Here is a 21,981-nt window from a genome sequence, read left to right as displayed (position 1 = left end):
AAATCCAAACGAACAAACAAAAGGCCGAGAGGACGAAAGGACGAGGAATGAGAAGACGAGGATGAGGGGACGAAAACGAACGGAGAAAGAGGACGAGACGACGGGAGGATGAGAGGACGAAGGACGAGCAACGAGAAGATGAAAGGAGGAGCAACGAGACGACGAGAGGACAAGAGGACGAGGAACGAAGACGACCAGACAAGAGGACAAGAAACGAGGAACGAAGACGACCGGACGAGAGGACAAGAAACAAGAATGAGGTAACGGGACAACGAAAGGACTAGATGACGAGGGCATAGAGGACAGGAGGAAGAGAGGATGCAAGAACGAAAGGTCGGGAGGACGAGAGGCCAAGGGGACGAGAACGAGTGGATAAGAGAACGAGGAGACGGAACGACGACAGAACCGGAGAACGAGGGCACAGAAAACAGGAGAGAGAAAGGACGGGAGAACGAGGAACGAGATGTCAAGAGGACGAAAGGACGAGGAACGAGACGACGGGAGGACGAGCAACGATCGAGACGAGGAGAGAACGAGAAACGAGGACGGGACGGAGGGAGGATGGGAGGACGAAAAACGAGAACGAGGAGACGGGATGACGAGAGCACAGAGGACAGGAGAGGGAGAGGATGGAAGAACGGGTGCAGATTGGGAGGACGAGGAACGAGATGACGAGAGGATGAGGAACGAAGAAGAAGAGAGTCGAGACAATGACACGAGAGAACGAGAACGACCGGACGATCGGGCGAAAAGGAACGAACGGAAGCACGAGGGGACGGTATGACACGAGAGGGAGAGAAGACGAGAACCGAGACAACGAGGACGAGCGGATGAGAGCGAACGAACGGGAGGACGAAGGGATCGGATAACGAGAGCACAAGGGTACAGAGGACAGGAGAGGGAGAGTACGGAAAGACGACAGGGCGGGAGGACGAGGGCCGAGGGCACAAGGAATGAAAGGTCGAGAGGACGAGGACCGACAGGATGAGGAAGGAGAGGCTGAGAGGACGAGGCACGAGAAGACGTGAGGACGAGGACCGAGAGGACAAGGAAGGAGAGGTCGAGAGGACGAGGGACGAGAAGACGTGAGCACGAGGAACGAAAGGGAGAGAGGACGAGAATAGATACAACGAGGACGAGCGGACAAGAGCGAACGAACGGGAGGACGAAGGAACCAAATAACGAAAGCACAAGGGTACAGAGAACAGGAGAGAGAGAGAGAGAGAGAGAGGACGGAAAGACGACAGGTCGGGAGGACGAGGGCCGAGAGGGCAAGGAAGGAGAGGTCGAGAGGACGAGGACGAAGAGGATGAGGAAGGAGAGGCTGAGAGGACGAGGTACGAGAAGACGTGAGGATGAGGAACGAGAAGAAGAGAGTCGAGACAATGACACGAGAGGACGAGAACGACCGGACGATCGGGCGAAAAGGAACCAACGGAAGCACGAGGGGACACGAGAGGGAGAGAAGACGAGAACCGAGACGAGGACGAGAAGCGAGAGGACATGGAATGAGAGTACGAGGGAACGAGCCGATGAAAATATATGTGGGATGAAGAGATGAGAGAACGCAAAAACCAGAGGACGAGACAACGAGCAGACGAGAAGTTGAAGAACGCGATAATAGCTGAACATCATATGACACGAGAACGAACGAAAAACTGACAAAATCAATATTAAGTCAAACTTCGTGAAAACAAAAAAATTTTCAAATAAAAGTTATAAATAAAAAGATTTCAAATTTGTTAATAAATCATTACTTTCTTATTTATTGAATGGCATAACTAATAGCTATTTACACATATTATCTCATTTATTTATTCATGCCCGTTTATTTATCGATTAAAAAATTGTGAATTTTTATCACTCATGCTGCTTAGGAATACATTTTTTGGGAGTCTGAAATAAAGTGTTATCTGATTTCATAACAATGAACAGTGTTCATCATATTTCCTTTTTTTATTTACCTGCCTACGGAAAAAAACAATTATTTGTATTTATTCTCTACGAACGCCCTGAATACAGATCATATTTTTGATGAGTCACTCATAAGGTACTCACCACGCTCATGTTTGACTTTTTCGTAATCTGTCACATGCATTTGAGGGTAGTTCTTGTCTCACACATCAATGATTTATAAGTCACTCATGAGCGACTTATAAGTCACTCACTACGCCTTACACATGTTTCACGCATGAGCAACTTATAAGTAAGTTATTCTCATTTGATACATGTGCAACGCATTTTGCGTCGCACATGTTTTTATTATATTTAACTCATCATAATTTTTTTACTCGGGTAGATTTGGATCATTGAAATACAGCAAAAATCTGCAAACTATAAAATTTATGTACTGTGCCATTCATTTTATTTTTTGACTCGCACCGTAACATAAATATGAAGTGAAAAATTCATTACAAAAGTCTTCAGTTGCTCATTTATGGATGAATTTGAAATTGCTGTCTTCCAAACTAATTGCGTAGATACATTGAATCGCAGCAAATACCTGCGAACTTTGAAATTTCTGTGGATAAGTATATGTGCTAAGTATCACCCCCTATCTTTGATTATAGTAATATGGAATGGAACTTTGTTCAGCAAGTTTTAAAGTGTTTCTTTTCAAATAGTATTGAAGTTTGTATTACTGCGGTATGGAGCGAATACCTTGAAACTTTGATATTTTTGTGTCGCAGCATGTGTGCCAATCATTTTATTTTTTTACTCCAACCGTAACATGTAATTTCAAAAATGCATCACAAAAGTTTTCAGCTTTACTATTTAACTTAATTTTCCTTTTTCTAAATTCCATGCTAAATTTCTTAATTTCTAAATTTCTTTCTAAATTATCCTGAAATGAAATTGTATTCCTCCACAACCAATGCAGGTACCTTAAACGTCTTTGATTTCCGTTGCTCTGTAGAATTAAGTACGCTCAGTTTTTTTGCTTCTTTGAGTTCTGACACAATAGATGTTTTCGGGTGCCTTTTTTCTGCAACTATCAAACTGTAGATAATTGGATCTGAGCGGCCACTTGCAAACTTTGGAAATATATTTCATCGGGGCCATGTTTTGGATGACACGAAAACGTCTAGATTCAGAATGTAAAAGGGACATTTAAAAATGGCCAATTCTGTTGGATTTGTTGTGTCTTGAATTTGATCTGTCTTTCCTCTTTTCCTTTCTTTTTTCTAACGTTATAAGCCGGAAATCACATCACAGCCCGCAACACGCATTGCTACATGCTCTTGAGTTCCCAATGGACAAAATATATTAGAAGACAAGGGGAAAAATCGCCAAAGTCCAAGAACAGACCTGTGACGAAATATTTCCAGTACAATTTTAACGAAATTTAGGTCTTTTTTCGTAGAAACCAACGTTACAAGCCGAAAATCATATCTCGGCCCCCAACCCGCTTTTCACCGTGCTCTTTGGTTCCTAATTGACAAAACATATTAGGATACAAGGAAAAAAAGCGCCAAAGTCCAAGAACAGACCTGTGTCGAAATATTTCCAGTAAAATTTTGACGCAAAATAGGTCCTTTTTCGTGGAAACCAGCGTTATAAGCCGAAAATCATATCCCGACCTCTAACCCGCTTGCGACCATGCGTTTGGGATTCTAATTGACAAAACATATCAGAGTACAAAGAAAAAAATTGCCAAAGTCCAAGGACAGACCTGTGACGAAATATTTTCAGTACTATTTTGACGAAAAATAGGTCTTTTTTCGTGGAAACCAACGTTATAAGATGAAAATTATGAATAATCCATAGAAATTCAAACTAAAATCCTATAGTCAACTGAAAATAAATAAGGAACTTTTGAGAAAAAAGACGTGATATCAAACCATAAACTTCCCCTAGGAAAAAAAAGGTTGGGACAAGTACATAGATGGTCCTTCGTTTGCTGATAATTCCATCCATAAAAAAAACTTAAAAAATTTTTTTTTTAAGTTGTAAAAAAAATTATTTTATAAAAAAAAAAATACAGAACAATTCGAAAAAAATTTCACAAATCTTGAAAAAACATTATATTAAAACAAAAACTAATCTGTATCTATTTTTCAAAGTGTCAAAAGAATCAAATAACAAGTAAAAAATAATAAACCGAAAAATCGCCCTTGAAATCATTTTGGAAACCGATGCCTCATTCTTCTTATTAGATTCGAACAGCTAAATCAACTGAAAAAAATTCTATCTAATTTACGTGCGGCATTAAAATTTATTATATTAATTCGAGGCCAAGTATTTTCTAATGAATTGAAAAAAGTTACCACTTGAATTACGTGCAGCATTAAAATTTATGATATCAATCGGTGGACAAGTATTTTATTAGTAATTCCAAATTTTGACATTATTAAATTCTTTTAAGAAGCTTTTAAATCCAAAAAAATCACATGAAAGCTAGTCATATGTTACTCTATGGTGGCAGAGACTTATAAGAAAATCAATTCTTCTCAGACTTTCAGGATCCTCTGGTATTATTCACAAAATTCGACGTCGATTGGATCGATACAAATTATGTTTACATATGTGTTAAAAGTACTTGTCCGGCCCATCACTTTCCGTTTAAATTGTTCATCCCAATAATAATCAGTGGTTGTCTAGAACTGATGGATCACAAGTATCCATGCAGAGGGAATTGAGAGAATTATCTTCAAGTAATTTTTACGTAATTGCACTAATTTAATAAAAAAAGCAAAGAAATTGTTTCGCAATATACAAGGGATATTATTGTCCATTGATAAATGAAAATAATTGTACATAATATATATGTTCAAGTTTAAAAAATAACTCTCCAGTTTGTATTCAATGACGGCAATTTTTGTTTCTCACTTATTCTTCCAGCGAACGAATTCCATTCGGAATAAGAACTAACTTATACTATTATTAAGAACATTAAACTAATAATGAATCGCATTTCAATAAAAGTTTTACCGGATTCTGCCATCAATTCCATTTTTTCATGATAGATTTTTATTTAAATGAATAGTGATGGGCCGGACAAGTACTTTTAACACATATGTAAACATAATTTGTATCGATCCAATCGACGTCGAATTTTGTGAATAATACCAGAGGATCCTGAAAGTCTGAGAAGAATTGATTTTCTTATAAATCTCTGCCACCATAGAGTAACATATGACTAGCTTTCATGTGATTTTTTGGGATTTAAAAGCTTCTTAAAAGAATTTAATAATTTCAAAATTTGGAATTACTAATAAAATACTTGTCCACCGATTGATATCATAAATTTTAATGCTGCACGTAATTCAAGTGGAAATTTTTTCAATTCATTAGAAAATACTTGGCCTCGAATTAATATAATAAATTTTAATGCCGCACGTAAATTAGATAGAATTTTTTTCAGTTGATTTAGCTGTTCGAATCTAATAAGAAGAATGAGGCATCGGTTTCCAAAATGATTTCAAGGGCGATTTTTCGGTTTATTATTTTTTACTTGTTATTTGATTCTTTTGACACTTTGAAAAATAGATACAGATTAGTTTTTGTTTTAATATAATGTTTTTTCAAGATTTGTGAAATTTTTTTCAAATTGTTCTGTATTTTTTTTTTATAAAATAATTTTTTTTACAATTTAAAAAAAAAATTTTTTAAGTTTTATTTATGGGTGAAATTATCAGCAAACGGGGGACCATCAATGTACTTGTCCCAACCTTTTTTTTCCTAGGGGTTGTATAAAATCAAAACACTTTTGAATTTTCGAAACTTTCTTCTTTTTTATAAGCGAAAAATGCGTAAATTAAAAATTATTCAAATTCGAAACGGCGAGTGAAACAAAATTTCTCCCAATCAGCGAGCGCGATCGCGAATATTTCACGACAACAAATCAAAAACGAATTTATCCTGTGAAATCAATCAAAATTGAATAAATCGGAATTTTTAAATTTTTCAAAATCAAAATTCCGCGTTCTCACGTTTCTTTCATACCTGCTTCTTTTACAATTAAGGTAGCTCGAACCGACGCGTGGCGGCGTTCAGGCCAAGTCGGCAAGAGCGTTACGTTACACTATCTCTATCTCTATCACTATCTCTATCACTATCACTATCACTATCTCTATTTCTATCTGTATCTCTCTATCTCTATCTCTATCTCTATCTCTACCTCTACCTTTGACTCTATCTACCACTATCTCTACCTCTATCTCTACCTCTACCTTTATTTCTATCATTATCATTCTTTAAAATTCAACCCTTTTTTATTCTGTTCCCTAAAAATAATGAAATGATTTTTACAGGAGTTCGTAGGGAACAATGGCGGCAGCGGGAGGCTTCATTTCGTAATGCCCAAGCGCGCATCGTAGATTTACTCTTCGATCTTTCTAACCCCTACCGGGGTAGAAGATATCGCGGCCGCGGCAGACAAAACAATTTCCACTAGTAATGTGTACCTCATCATATAATAAATATTTATTTCAAATGTTTGAGTTTTGTCGATCATAAGTATTTGTCAATAAAGAATTGAATTGTTATGAATTAATTGATGTTGTTCTTTAATATTCAATATTTTTCAAATATATTCTATAAAATTTCGGTTCCCGAGTACACAAAAAGTTGTTAAATCAACCTGCACTACAGCATGAATGCTGTAAAAAACCTAGAGACAAGTACATTTATACCCCTTTGCGTAGTTACCTGTAAAATCGTGGAAATCAATGGTTTCAATTCAAGAAACAAAATGTTATCAAATAAATGAAGAATTTGCCAAGCACATTGGGTGACGAATAAAACAAATCATGAAAAAAGAAAAATTGAATTAAAAAAATTATAATCACAAAAAATATAAAAACAAATTGCGAACAAAAAAATTGAGATCACAAAAATTCAAAAAAAATTACAAACGAAAAAATTGACATAAAAATTCAAAAAAAATTTACAAACAAACAAATTTAAACCAAAAAAATTTGGTCGTTGTACTTGGCGTTTTACTCGATTTTCGAATCCGTGAGTGTAAGATACGTGTAAATTAGACAAGATTAACTCGTAAAAAAACGCTAAGTACAACGACCAATTTTTTTTGGTTTAAATTTGTTTGTTTGTAATTTTTTTTAAATTTTTATGTCAATTTTTTCATTTGTATTTTTTTTTGAATTTTTGTGATCTCAATTTTTTTGTTCGCAATTTGTTTTTGTATTTTTTGTGATTATAATTTTTTTAATCCAATTTTTCTTTTTTCTCTCAACAGCTCATCAAGATGTTGCATATGTTCCTCAAAGCTTGACGAAAAACATAACAGATCGTCCACGAAATTTATTACGTGGTCTCCTAGACCATTCAGAACAATATCTAATCCTTTTAATAGCGCAGCCGTACTTATTTTCAAACCAAATGGTGTTACTTTAAATTCGTATACTCTACCCCGGTATCGAAAAGCCGTATACTTCATTGACTCTGGGTGCAAAGGGATTTGCGAGAAACTATTCGTTAAATCTAGTGTTGTCATAATTTTAGTCGAATGGCATTTCTGAAAGACTTCATCGATATTAGGGACCGACTCATGACTCCCTTCCATAACTTGATTCAGTTTTCTTGCATCCAAACAAATTCTCACGGAATCGTCTTTCTTTATCACGGGTATAATTGGATTGACCCACAGACTACTCGACCTTTGTATAATTCCATATTTAATTAATTTATCTATTTCTTTGTCCACCTTGTCGCGATGCACTAGTGGTACGTCATATGCATGTGCGACTATTGGCGTCTCTGACGTAATCTTTAACTCGTGTTCATACACTGCTATTCGCCCCGTATTTTTGCGAAAAACATGCCTTCGGTTCCACAAAATTTGTTTATGGACCTGCTTTTCGTTTTCGGAGAGTTCGGATTGGTCCACGATTTCATTTATTTCTTCTATTGTAATTTCATCGTTATTGTTTTCTTGATTAGAATTTAGGTTTTTAATGGGCTGAACATTTTTTTCTTCATTTCTTTCTGAATTAATCGTTTTTTCTGTACTTTCAAAATCTTGCTTTAATTGGTTTTTTACTTCTTTTCTAGATACAGTTTTGATCTCCCCTTTTTCTTTGACTTCCCCAATCTCTTTTTGTCCTCATTTCTTAGAATTATTTTCAACTCCCTTTTCTTGACTAACTTCATCTAAGTATAGAGGCTAGGCCGGTTCTAAGCCAGGGATCTCAGGGGGGTGCGGGAACGGGGGAGCGCGGGGTCTGCAGCGGGCGAGGGGTCTGTAGAGGGGGGACCGTCAGGAGAGAGATGGAAGATGAATGTGAGAGAGATGGGAAAAATGATCCGCAGTGGTGGTGGCAGGGTCTGTAGTGGGGGAGTTTGTAGAGGGATCGCGGGGGTGAAGAAGAGAGATGAATGAATGGGTGTAAAAGAGAAGGAAAATGGGAGTTGGGGAAATATTGTTTTTAATATTGCATACGCTTGACAAAATTTATTAAAAATTAGAATTATATTACAATACATTTCCATGGAATGAACGAATTATATTACAATACATTTCCCATGGAATGAACGTATGCTTTAGTAAATTAATTAAATATATAGATTGAAAATACTATTTACTCTATTTTAACATTATAATACAATTTACAGATAAACATATATTGTTTTTTAACTCTATGTCGCTCCATTTCCTGGAACACAAAGAAAAACCCAAATTCTTAATTTTCTGTTTTTTTTTTCATTACGAAAAAAAAAAGGGTAATGATCAAAACTACTCACCATTATTTTTTACACACTCCGCATGTATTATACGCGATGAAGAGTGTGAGCGGCCGATCACAGTTGTAACACCAGAGGTCTCCCAAGACCTCATAGGGCCCGACGTGGTGCTCAAAATGGGCCACAGCACGCCCATAGGTTTCCGGGTCCCGTATGAAACAATCGACACAAATGCGATTCTGCATACGGTCTGCATAATAAGATTTTATTCTGCAGACCCGGTCTGACGGTACCATGGCCAACGCCGTCGGTCGTGACAGCAGCCGTTGAGTCGATTCCCCTTCATCGACGGAGGAATCTGACTCGAAACCGTCGTCAGGTGGATTACCCTCCGCCGGCTCGATCTCGTGGAACTCCACGTCCTGACCATAATATTGAAAGTCGCGCTCCATTTCATCGAGCATGTCGAGGACTTCATCGTCCTCAACATTGTTCTCGAGTTCAATATCACCACCACCACCACCACCACCATGATATGCGAAATCGTCATCCTCATCCGGCATATCGTTTATGTCGTTATTAGCAATTCCAACATCGTCGTCATCATCGTTGGAGATGTCAATAACCATCACATCGTGTCCTTCATCACGCACATGATAATTTACAGGATCCTCACAAACTTCGACACTGTCTTCCGAAATGTCAATAACCATCACATCATCTACTTCACGCACTGCACTATCGTTATCCATGAGATCAACGATCTCCACAGCACTTTCAAATGATTTTGCGCTCTGAGACATTTTTTTTTTTCTCGTGGAAAAAAATGAAAATTTGTAGCAATGAGACGGGTGAAGTCTTCGAAGGTTTTTCGCGGAGTGATTATTTTGCCATAAGGGAAATGCCCTTTTAAAACGTTTACAGGAGAAAAAGGTGGGGGGGGAATATTGACACAATAGGGTGAAATTTTCAAGCCTTGCCACTTCCTTGCCATCTTCTAGGAGACGTGGAGCGACTTTTCCCATTGTAAAATCGTATTCGATTACGATTGAAAAAGCATTTGAAAAAAAAAATGTCCAACTAGAAATTTTTACTCAATGAGAGGGTGCTCACCCACATCCTTTCCCTTGACCTATTATTCACGTAGACTGATGTGGCAAAAGTAAAGGCAAACTAATTTCCATTTTCACGAAATTTTCATTCTTATGCTACCATAATATGAGAACAGGCGACTACGTGAAAAGAGCGGCCACAACATTTCTTCGCAGTAACATGAAAGAAAAAAATTTGAATCAGATAATCTCAATGTCTTCTAGGAGACGTGGAGCGACTTTTCACATTGTAAAATCGTATTCGAACACAATTTGAAACATAGTGTTTGGAAAAAAGCCCAGCTAGAAATTTTTACTCAACGGGAGGGTGCTCACCCACATCCTTCCCCTTTGACTTATTGTTCATGTAGACTGATGTAACGAAAGTATAAACCTGCTAATTTCCATTAAATTTTCTATCTTACACTCCCACAATGCTGACTATATGAATAAAAAAAAGCTGTCACATTTTTTTTTTTCAAAACATTTTTTTTTCACAGTAACATAAAAGAAAAAAATTCAACAGACTTGCATTTCTAGCACCACATTTTTCTCCCCTCCGCCTTGTTAACAAAAAAAAGAAAAAATTGTTGACTTCACGGGGAAAAAAAAAAGCAGCAACATTTCTTCGTGATAACAAAGGAAGAAAAAAAATTTGAAACTAATAGATTTACATCGCTATGTCTGCATCTTCCCATTCATATTTCAAACTCTCACCTTATTAAGAAAAATGGCTTTGTGGAAAAAAAATAAAGTAGCAACATTTTCAATGTTTTTCATGCTAACATAGAAAGAAAATATTCAAATAAGTTTACATCAATACTCTCACATTTTTTTTTTTTTTTTTTTTTTTTAATCGTAAATATATAAGAGAGATGATCATGATTTTGTTAGCAACATTTTCAAAGTTTTCACACTTTGCGACGGATCGTCTTCGAGTCAACAACCATGGCTCAAACCAATGGTATCGATATTGAAAGACTGTTACGTGAACAAGTAGCTTCCATAAAGTCGGTGGAAGAATATAATTATTGGGAAAAACAATGTCTCGAATTTATTGAATCGTTGGAAGAGCAAGTTGCACCGAATAAACGCCCTCGATTGAGCACGGGATATCAGCACTCTGTAACTGCGAGAATAATACGCTTGCAAGGGTTACTGGAAGTCACACGTTCACAGTTTCAACATACCGGCGCAGGACTAAACGATCGAGGATTAGTCTGGAAAGAAATTGATTCGGCGTTCGCAAATCGCGTAGTGACTGGCGCCGTAATCAATCGAAATTACATTGTACCACGCCAGTTCTTGAAGGATGCATACGAATTGGTTGAAAAGCGAGTGAAAGACTGTATAGTAAAATTTAATAGCATTAAAGTTAATACGGAGTTCAATGCCGAGTTTGCTACGGGTGATCGGCGTGCTCATAAAAGTATCAATACGGCTAATGTGGAACTTTTTCAAACGTCGAATGTAAAAGAGTGGTATGAAGAGCGAGTGATGGAGCCCACTTTGGCATCACTCGATGAGTTTCAAGAATGTGATAGTGGATGGACATTGGTTTCAATTACCAATCTCACTGTAAATATTAATAAATATAATCCAATGCGTGCGGGATGTCACATTCGATTGCCGCGAAAAATAATGTTGAAGAGAGCCGTTGTCAACGTTAAATCAAATGACAACGCATGTTTTGCATGGGCTGTGGTTGCCGCTCTCCACCCAGCTGAACAGCATGCTGATCGTCAAAGTTCGTATCCCCACTACTCGACGATTCTGAATCTTCAGGACATTGACTTTCCGATGACACTGAATCAAATTAAAAAATTTGAACAATTGAACGATGTCTCGATAAATGTGTATGGTATAACGAAAAGTGGTATTGCACCTCTTTACATTACCAAGTGGAAAAGAGGGAGACACGTCAATTTGTTGTACATTGAAAACGAGGAAGGGGACAGAATTGGCCACTTTACATTGATTAAAGATCTATCCCGCTTAGTGAGCAGCCAACTGAGCAGCAAGAATCATAAAAAATATATTTGTGATCGGTAAGTAAATTTCTATACTCATATGTGCGACATTTTTTTTTTTTCCCCTCAAAAATATATTCATGATCATTTTACAGGTGTTTGCAGTATTTTTCAATGGAGAGCAAGCTACGAGCTCATGAGGTGGATTGTGGCAAGATGAATGATTGTGCTATACGATTACCGGCGGAAAACGATAAATGGTTGGAATTCACAAACCATAATCGGAAGGAGCGCCTACCATTCATCGTTTATGCTGACCTGGAGTGCGTATTAGAGAAGACTGGTGAGAGAGAAAGAGAGATGAATAGGCAGCACCATCATAAAGTTTTTAGTATAGGCTTTTACGTTAGCTGTTCATACGACTCATCATTATCGGGATATTATTCACGTCGTAGTGAGGATTGTATTGGGTGGTTCGTTGAACAGTTGAAAGAATTGGCACTCCGCGTGGAAAAAATTTTACTAACGAATGTCCCGATGAAGGAATTATCGCCAGCGGAATGGAAAAAATTTCGAGAGGACGTAAATTGTCATATTTGTGAAAAACCCTTTGTTGAGAAAGAACAACGTGTACGCGATCATTGCCATCTAACGGGGCAGTTTCGAGGTCCGGCTCATGGCAATTGCAATTTAAATTACAAAAATTCATTTTTCATTCCAATTGTTTTTCACAATCTATCGGGCTATGACGCGCATTTCATAATAAAGGAGGTGGCCACAGCGTTTGAGGGGAAAATCGATTTACTCCCTTTAACAAAAGAAAAATACATTTCTTTTTCAAAAACAGTTAAATCATCGTCACATGACTATAGGAAACAGATAAGACTCCGTTTCATTGATTCATTCAAATTTATGAGTTCGAGTCTTGATAAATTAGCATCGCTCCTATTGATTGACCAACTTAAAGTTTTAAAATCACAATTTTTAAATATTTCACACGATGATTTCACTCTTTTGACGAGAAAAGGAGTCTTCCCGTATGAATACATAGACTGTTTTGAAAAATTAAATGATACAGAGCTTCCACCTCGGGATGCTTTTTACAGTTCTTTAGCAGACACAACAATTTCTGAAAGTGAATATCAACATGCACAAACAGTTTGGGAGCGATTTTCAATTCAAACGCTGGGGGAATATAGCGATCTTTATTTGAAAACGGATGTCCTTTTACTGGCAGACATTTTTGAAAATTTCCGAGTTAGTTCTCAACAAAGTTATGGGCTTGACCCAGCATATTATTTCACTCTCCCGGGGTACACCTGGGATGCTATGCTTAAATTTACTGGAATAAAATTTGAACTACTCACCGACATTGATATGGTATTGTTTATTGAGAGAGGTATACGCGGGGGTTTAAGTCAATGTTCGAGGAGATATGCACGTGCAAATAACAAGTACATGGAATCTTTCGATCCATCACAAGCTTCCACATACCTTATGTACTATGATGTAAATAATCTGTATGGAAGTGCAATGAAAACGTCATTACCATATCGAGATTTTGAGTTTCTCGAAGACATCTCGAACTTTGATATAAACTCTCCAGATCCGACAAAAGGTTATATACTGGAAGTTGATTTGGAGTATCCGGCGCACTTGCATGACAAACACAAAGACTTGCCTTTTTGTCCTGAACATGGAAAACCACCGGGTAAGAAACAAGAAAAGTTACTTGCAACCGTTTTCGATAAAGAGCGCTATGTTATCCATTACCGAACTCTACAACACTGTCTAAGTCATGGGCTCATACTCAAAAAAATACATAGGATATTGCAATTTGCTGAAGCTCCATGGCTGGCAGGCTACATTGATCTGAACACACAATTGCGAACGCGTGCAACGAATGATTTTGACAAAAATATGTATAAACTAATGAATAATGCAGTTTTCGGTAAAACGATGGAAGATGTGCGCGAACGTAAAAATGTTTCATTGTTAACAGAGTGGGATGGTAGATATGGAGCGGAAGCGATGATTGCAAAACCGAATTTCCACAGTCGCAGTATCTTTGCTGAAGACTTGATAGCCGTTGAATTGCGTAAGCTTGAGGTGAAATTTGACAAACCAATATACGTAGGCATGTCAATTCTCGATATATCGAAAACATGGCTGTATACGTTTCATCATGAGTTTATGACTCCAAAGTATGGGGATAAATGTTCAGTAATGTATACAGATACAGATAGTTTGATATATGAAATTGAGTGTGATGACGTTTATCGAGATATGCGCGAAAATATCTCCAAATTTGATACGAGTGACTATCCCATTGACAATGCTTACCATATTCCGCTTGTCAATAAAAAGGTTCCGGGTCTCATGAAGGACGAGAATAATGGATCCATTATGACGGAGTTTGTGGGGCTCAGGTCAAAAATGTATGCTACGCGTGTCGAGGGTAAAAAAGATGTAAAGAAGGTCAAGGGTGTGAAGAGCAATGTTGTTGCGAAAACAATAAACTTTGACGATTTTGTAAAATGTTTAAACGAAGAGACTGAAGTGACACGTTGCCAATCGGCAATTCGTTCAACATTACATCAGGTATATACCATCTCAGAAACAAAAATTGCCCTGAGCCCACATGATGACAAGCGTTATATTATACCGGGGACGGTGGAGACATTGCCGTGGGGTCACTACAAGATCCCCATGTACTCAAACATTTCCGAAGAAGAGATGCAGATTTAATATCTGTCAAAAATTTGATATAGTTGAAATGTAAATATGTATGTAAGCGTGAGAGAGAGAGAATATTTTTGTTCAATATTGTACATTTTTGTGTCGAATAAAAAGAACCAGGTCTACAAGCCCCTTTTTTTTTCATTCTACCTGCTTTTCTAAACTCAGACCTCTACAATATAAGGCTTGAGCATACGAGTCTCGAGAATTGGAGGGGTATGCTATAGAAAGAAAAAAAAAATCAGCAAGTCCTTTTTTTCACATTTTTTTTTTATTTTTTCATTTTTACACATCATCCTTATTTATCCAACTATTGTGAGCGTCATCAAAACCTAACCATTTAACAAGCAACTGACTACCACGTTTTTTCAATACTTTTTCTACAAGATATATATCAGGATATTTAACAGGAAGTAGCTCTTGTTCGTAGAAACTGCCTGCAATAGGCTCCTCTTGATAATCTTTTATATTATATGTGACTGGATTGGTTTTTCTCACTTGATATATTGTGAAAATTTCCGTTGTCCAGTTTGGAGTATAACCTTTCTCAAATACATTCTTAAATTTACTTATACGCACTTTATCTCCAATTTTTAATTTAGCTCGCTTCTTTCCCACTGCAGTTTGATTGAAAACATTACGCAATAGTTGTTTCTCATTCGTTGCGTCAACATCTTTCGGTTTCATTCTAATCGTATGATGTATAGTATTATTATATTTTGTAATTAACATATCAAGAATATCGATCCATTTCCAGTTTCCGCGAAAACTAAATTGAATCCACATTTTATTCTTAAGTGTACGATTGAAGCGCTCACAAATTGATGCTTTCAAGTTGCTAAATGTAGAATACAAGTGTATATTATACTTTTTCATCAGAGCCTTAAAGTTCGTATTATAAAATTCTTTTCCTCGATCGACGTGAAGATTTTTCGGTATGCGTCCTTTGCTGAGAATCGTCTCCATTGCAGCACTCACATCTTTTCCACTTTTACTCTTCAACGGTGCAGCCCAGGCGAATTTGGAGAATATATCGATGACGGTGAGGAGAAATTTATACTTGGAGTTGTGTTGTTCATATGCAGACATATCTACAAGATCAGCTTGCCAAGTCTCATCCAGGCCACGTATATCCACATGTCGACGTGGATAATTCCGCCGAGCTGGCTTATGCAGTTCTTCAACCACCGCAAGCTTCTTTTCACTCATTTTTTTTTTTCTTCTCCCCCACGGTCCTCATCAATTGCTGAAGATAAGAGTCTGGAGGACTTTTCACTGACTTATCATTAGATGATCTCGTAAAAGCTTCATATCATCATGAAGTTCTGAGATTTCTCTCTTTATATTATCAATTTTTTCACGGAGATAGGCGAGCTCGGTTCTCACACGCTTTTCTGCAGCCGCCACATTCGATTCACACTTTTGATTCGTTGTATGAGTCACACTATGAGTTATAGAATGAATGTGTTTACTGAATGCTTCGAGTGTTACAACATCTCGAGCATTTACTGGCTCGCCAACGTTGCTCAGTCGTTTTCGGTCCAAGTCGTAATGACCGTCTGATGTAATTTTGAATCCAGCACCTGGTTTACCCGGAGGCCCTGCACCACGTCTACTCAACTTTCGTCCAAACACATCGACGCTCATGTTGGGAATGTCGATGAAAGCAAGCTGTCACGCGTTAATAAATGATTTCAGCTTCACGCAACTCCTCGATAATTGATATAATTTCATTAGAATGTGATGAATTTCCAGCAGCTTGCGATGCGAGCAATAAGCGAAGACGATCCACTAGTTCATTCGGATCATCCCAATGAACATAGTCGACAGCGGTATGCTTTCGTGCTACCTTATACTGAGGCAGAGCACCACCCTTCTTATCGTTGCTACCGAGCATTTGGGATATATAATTTTTAAATTTACTACTTTTATCCTGACGTACTGCACCCGTGCGTTTATAAAATTTTTTATGAGCATTCGTTGTGATGACAATTTTCTGATATTTCTCCAAGTCATTTGGTGTTACATATTTGAGTTCAGGCTCTTTTTTAAACAACAGTTCCACCAAGCCAATACTTTTGGGATACTTTTCATCTCCAACCACTATATGCTCGAGTTCGAAATGAATTGGTGAATCACCAATCATTAATCTGTTTTGAGCGAGATTTCGTACTCCATACACGCCATCCAATCTTGTTTTGTTATTACTACGCAGTAAGCCCAGATATTCACGTATCAAATTATCAACATCTCCAGATGATTCTAAATTATAATCATCATCATCATCATCATCATCATTATTATCTTCATGAATATCATTATCACTATTTTTAGTTAAGGGTATACCAACATTCTCATCAGTAATTGCATCATGCCAAATATCATCTTTGAAAGAAATATCTTGCTGCATGCTATTTTCTCCAAAATTTGGAGCCTCCTCTTCCTCCTCCTCCTCCCTTTTAACATTTACACGTTCATTCTTAATTTTAGGTTTTTTCGTATATGAAACTAGTTCTTCTAACGGTTCAACAATCGGTTTAAACACATCTTGCATTTTCTGCTGAGCACTATCACGTCCACTTTTCAACATTCGATGTTTTCGTCTGATTGCATCACTCGCCTTGGCAAGTTCACTCAATACAGCCGTCTCCTTTAAAAGTTCTTTGCTCTTCATGTTGACACGAGTAAGTCAGACTTTAGACTGTCTTGTAAAATCCAGGGGAACAATTATTTATCATCATCATCATCGACAGTGAGGAAAGAATCAAATCCCATTCTATATCTTCCAGCATTCAATTCACTGTCCTTGTCAATCGTGATGAATCCATACTTGTCCGATTTCCAACACTTGACACACATTTTTTTGAAACTTGCATAAGTCATATCCGTATTGACATGATCATTATATACATGTTTGAGGTTCATATCATCTTGCTTGAATAGCACTATAAAATTTGCATTGTCTCTCACGAGATGTTTCGGAATACGAGTATACGTCTGACAGAGATAAAAACTATCCACAATCTCGTGTCTTCCCATGGAAAAAAATGCTCTCACATTGTCCTGTTTCTCACACGCTATATCGTCAAAGATGAATATGGAGTTTGGGCGAGCTTCACTAGGTGCCACAACTTGTTCATGCTCGTTAAATTGAAAAAATTCCACTCCTTCCACAGGTTTAAGCATTTTCTCGAGCAATCGGTATTTTGGCTGCTTCAACGATTTCGAGTATAGATATATATTCTCAAATCTCAAACCATTTGGATGTATTAGGAGCGTGAGTAAGGCATTCGTTTTTCCACAATTCGAGGGGCCACAAAATACGGCTCGAATGCTGTTAGGTAGTAAGTTTCCATGACGCTTTTTCACACTACCTGCTCCAACAATAAATTCATCGAAATTTATTATGGGGAGTTGACCGCTCGAAACTTGTTTCTTCGACTTCATCTCGCATGCGACTGATTGAAAAAAATCATATAAATGCAACTTTATAATGTTGGAATAGTCAGTCGAGTTGTGACCACTGCAGAGTGATGATTGTACATGATAAACCTGGTAAAGGTTTGGTAAACAGTATAATTAACAATCTCCCCGTGGAACTACATCTACCGGGCTATCAATATTGTGGACCTGGTACGAAATTGATCAAACGTCTTGCTCGTGGTGATCCTGGTATAAACCCGCTGGACGCTGCTTGTAAAGAACACGATATCGCATATTCGAAAAATCGTGAAAACTTGGAAGCACGACATCTGGCGGATAAAATTTTGGCTGAACAAGCCTGGCAACGTGTAACCTCGAAAGACGCAAGTCTTGGTGAAAGAGCAAGTGCTTGGGCCGTGACAAACATTATGAAGGCGAAAAAGAAATTTGGTCTAGGTATGAAACGAGTGATGAAAAAGACCAAAAAAAGTGTTTGTCTGAAAAAGATCATCAGTGCTGCAAAGAAAGCCATGATTCGTAGTGGTGACCCCCGTGAAATCGTCATGTCAGCATTGAAAGGTGCGCGTGCCAGTGTTAAAGGTGTTAAAGTACGCACGCCTCGGGTTCTACCTGTACCTCGCAAAATCGGCGGTTTATTGCCCTTCCTCGTACCCATCTTTGCCGGCCTTAGCGCAGTTGGTGCACTGTCTGGTGGAAGTGCTGCAATAGTCAAAGCTGTAAATGCTGCTCAAGCGGCTAAAAAGGAATTGGAGGAAAGTAAACGTCACAATAGAACACTCGAGGCCATCGCTTTGGGTAAAGGTTTACATCTGAAACCATACAAACAGGGTTTGGGTCTTTACCTCGGGTCAAAAAACGTATAATCACGCTACCACATCAACCGCTCACCGACATCGATCTGTTAAAGTATGCGAGAGCCATGAAAATTCGTAACTTTCGCGGCGTTTTCATGCGTGACACTTTACCTGAAAATGGACCACTCAAGCAAGAATCAGCAATCGTGAATTTGGATGAAAATGTGGGCCCTGGGACACACTGGGTTGCATATAAAAAGACTGGTCAACGAGTCATATACTTTGACAGCTTTGGCAATCTCCCACCTCCACCCGAACTCATGAGATACTTCAATATTGGTAGCGTGAAATACAATTATAAAAAGTATCAGGAATATGATACAATAATATGTGGGCATTTATGTTTGAAATTTTTGTGTGGGCAACTAAATCGGCGAGGCAATTATGCACTATATAAATGAGGACTATGGTGCTGCGTGTTTAGTTCTAAATCTGCGAGCATCATGGATGATAGTTTGACGATCACCATTACTGGATCATCCTCCATACTCGAGGCACAATTTTTTCCACCCATCGAACTATCGCCCGACAAAAATTATACTCTTGGACTCGTCGAGCTGCTCACATTCAATTCGATTCCAAATATCGACATTGGTTGCAATGAATTTCATGTTGGAAATCATGTAGTGACCATTCCCACGGGTAGCTATGAAATTGAAGATATTGAAAAATATTTGAAAACTGAGTTGGCATCTAAAAACATACAAATTCAGCTTAAGCCGAATAATTATACGCTACGCAGTGAAATTGAGTGCAATCAATCGATTGATTTTACATCCAAAAATTCGATTGGACCTTTGCTGGGTTTTACGTCGCGTCGATTGGAGCTCAATAAAAGACATGTGTCTGATCTACCCGTGTCCATTCTCAAAGTGAACGCCATTCGAGTCGAGTGTAACATAACAACTGGTGCATACATCAACGGGCGAAAAGTTCATACAATTCACGAATTTTTCCCATCTGTACCGGCCGGCTATAAAATCATTGAAGTACCGTCGAGCGTCATTTATCTACCAATCACAACTCGTCGCATTGACAATATACAACTTCGTATTGTCGATCAAGACGGAGATTTGATCAATTTTCGCGGTGAAGTAATCACCATAAGACTTCATATAAAATCTCAATGGGCATAATTTACAATCATCGTATTGGCAATATTAATAAGCCAACATGGGATCGCGAAACCAGTCGTCGATCAACGCTCAAAGAGCTAACACCTCAAAACCTTCTACTATTGAAGAGTTTGGGTCTCAAAATTCGTGGAGTTCGCGTGTGAGAAATTATCTGCTTTGCTCGTTGTGCATCTGCTGCCTGCAATGGAGGAAGAAATCGTAAACATCCAGACACCCATCATGTTTGATGAATCCATCATACATTATGAGGTTCATGCACATCAACCATACGCGTCGTCAACATACAACAATAGTGATGAAATACGTATTTCAATCCAGCATCAAGATTTATCAATTCTACCGAGTAAAAGTTCAATTCACATTTGCGGCAAACTGACAATGCCGGATGGTGCAGCGTTAGTTGCAACGAATTTCGTTAACAATGCCATTTGTCATTTATTCGAGGAAGTGCGATATGAACTGAACGCCGTTGAAATCGATCGTAATAAGAATGTGGGAATCACATCTCTTATGAAAGGATATACATCTCATTCGTCGGCGAGAAGTACAATGCTTGAGAACACCGGTTGGGTCGATGTCGATGAGACGAAACCGATTGTGGACGCAGCAGGCAACTTTGACGTATGCATACCACTGAGCATGCTGCTGGGATTTGCTGAAGATTATCGAAAAATGGTGGTGAATGCAAAGCACGAATTGATTTTGACTAGATCACGTTCCGATGATAATGCAATAGTTCAACCAGCCGCTGAAGATTATAAAATTACACTACGAAAAATTGAATGGCTCGTTCCATACGTCACCGTGGCGGATAAACGGAAAATTCAACTGTTGAAATTCATCGCCAAAGATACTCCAATTCCAATGAGTTTTCGTACGTGGGAATTGTATGAATATCCAATGTTACCAGCGACATCGAAACACGTGTGGTCAGTCAAGACATCAACGCAGCTGGAAAAACCTCGATATGTGATCCTGGCATTCCAAACAGGACGAAAGAATAATAGGAGGCAAAATGCGAGTAATTTTGATCATTGCAACGTTACTGATGTAAAATTATACTTGAATTCACAATGTTATCCTTATGGTAATATGAATTTGAATATAGAACAAAATCAGTATGCAGTACTATACGATATGTATACAAACTTTCAACCGATGTACTACAATAAGGAGGCCGAACCATGGCTTACAAAAGCGGATTTTCTCAAATTTGCACCTCTCATTGTGATTGACTGCTCGAAACAGAACGATTCTCTCAAGTCTGGACCTGTTGATGTGCGCCTCGAATTTGAAACAAGCACACATATTCCAGCACAAACATGCGCATACTGCCTCATTCTACACGATCGCATCGTTGAATACAATCCTGTGAGTGGTGGGGTGAGAAAATTGGTATAAAACCGTACCATCAACTTTTTCGGCCAACAGTCATCATGGATTTTGTCATCGATCTACAAGGCTTCAAAGGACCCATAAATGAGTTTATACTCAAAGAAATTTCAATCATTCGTGCGGACGTAAAGAATGCTGAACCTCTCACACTTTTCTTCGCACCACCGTATGCATGGGATTCTCTGCCGACAAAGTATAAAACGACAAACAAATGGCTGGAACGTAATTTTCATGGATTATCATGGGATTTTGGGGTAATACCATACGATGCGGCAAGAGGAATAATTCAAACTATCTTAAGCGGCGCTCATACCATCTTCGTAAAAGGCTGCGAAAAGTCTTTATGGCTAACGAACTTTTTGGATCTGCCAACGGAGATTGTCGATTTGGAGACTTTGGACTGCCCATCGTTGAAAAAACTGCCGAAAAGTCCATCGAAATGCGATCACCACCGCCACACCAACGAATTGAAATTCAATTGTGCAACGAAGAATGTAAAATCTTTGCAAAGCTGGTTATACGTATATCATGCATTATGTAATAGAGGGATCTTTGAATAAACAAAAAAAAACATTTTTTTTTTTCATATACGTGTTATTTTATTTATACAATGTTCCTCCTCCTACTCCTTCAACATAATATACATTTCATTGACGATTCAAATTTTTGTTGAGAAATATTAACAATCTCTTTGAGAAAACTCAAT

The 21,981-nt window shown here is 38.1% G+C and overlaps 3 protein-coding genes across 3 annotated transcripts in view; all 3 read left to right on the top strand.

Annotated features, from left to right (window-relative positions):
* Positions 1-784, top strand: part of LOC122416750 (titin homolog) — a 31,174-nt gene extending 30,390 nt beyond the window's left edge. The window contains exons 12-13 of the mRNA XM_043429793.1: positions 90-260; positions 404-784. Of these exons, the coding sequence (XP_043285728.1) occupies positions 90-260; positions 404-784 (552 nt within the window). The remainder of the gene's footprint in view (positions 1-89; positions 261-403) is intronic.
* Positions 785-984: 200 nt separating this feature from the next.
* LOC122416748 (pre-mRNA-splicing factor 38B-like) lies at positions 985-1,561 on the top strand. Its single transcript, XM_043429792.1, has 2 exons — positions 985-1,085; positions 1,189-1,561. Exons 1-2 carry the CDS (start codon positions 985-987, stop codon positions 1,559-1,561), a joined length of 474 nt encoding a protein of 157 aa, XP_043285727.1.
* An 11,679-nt stretch (positions 1,562-13,240) lies between these two features.
* On the top strand, positions 13,241-14,455 carry LOC122416747 (uncharacterized). Its single transcript, XM_043429791.1, has one exon. It carries the CDS (start codon positions 13,241-13,243, stop codon positions 14,453-14,455), a length of 1,215 nt encoding a protein of 404 aa, XP_043285726.1.
* Positions 14,456-21,981: the final 7,526 nt, after the last annotated feature.

Source organism: Venturia canescens, chromosome 10, assembly GCF_019457755.1.
Source record: "Venturia canescens isolate UGA chromosome 10, ASM1945775v1, whole genome shotgun sequence".
NCBI classification, from domain to species: Eukaryota; Metazoa; Arthropoda; class Insecta; order Hymenoptera; family Ichneumonidae; genus Venturia; species Venturia canescens.
This window is presented reverse-complemented; position numbering and strand designations above follow the sequence as displayed.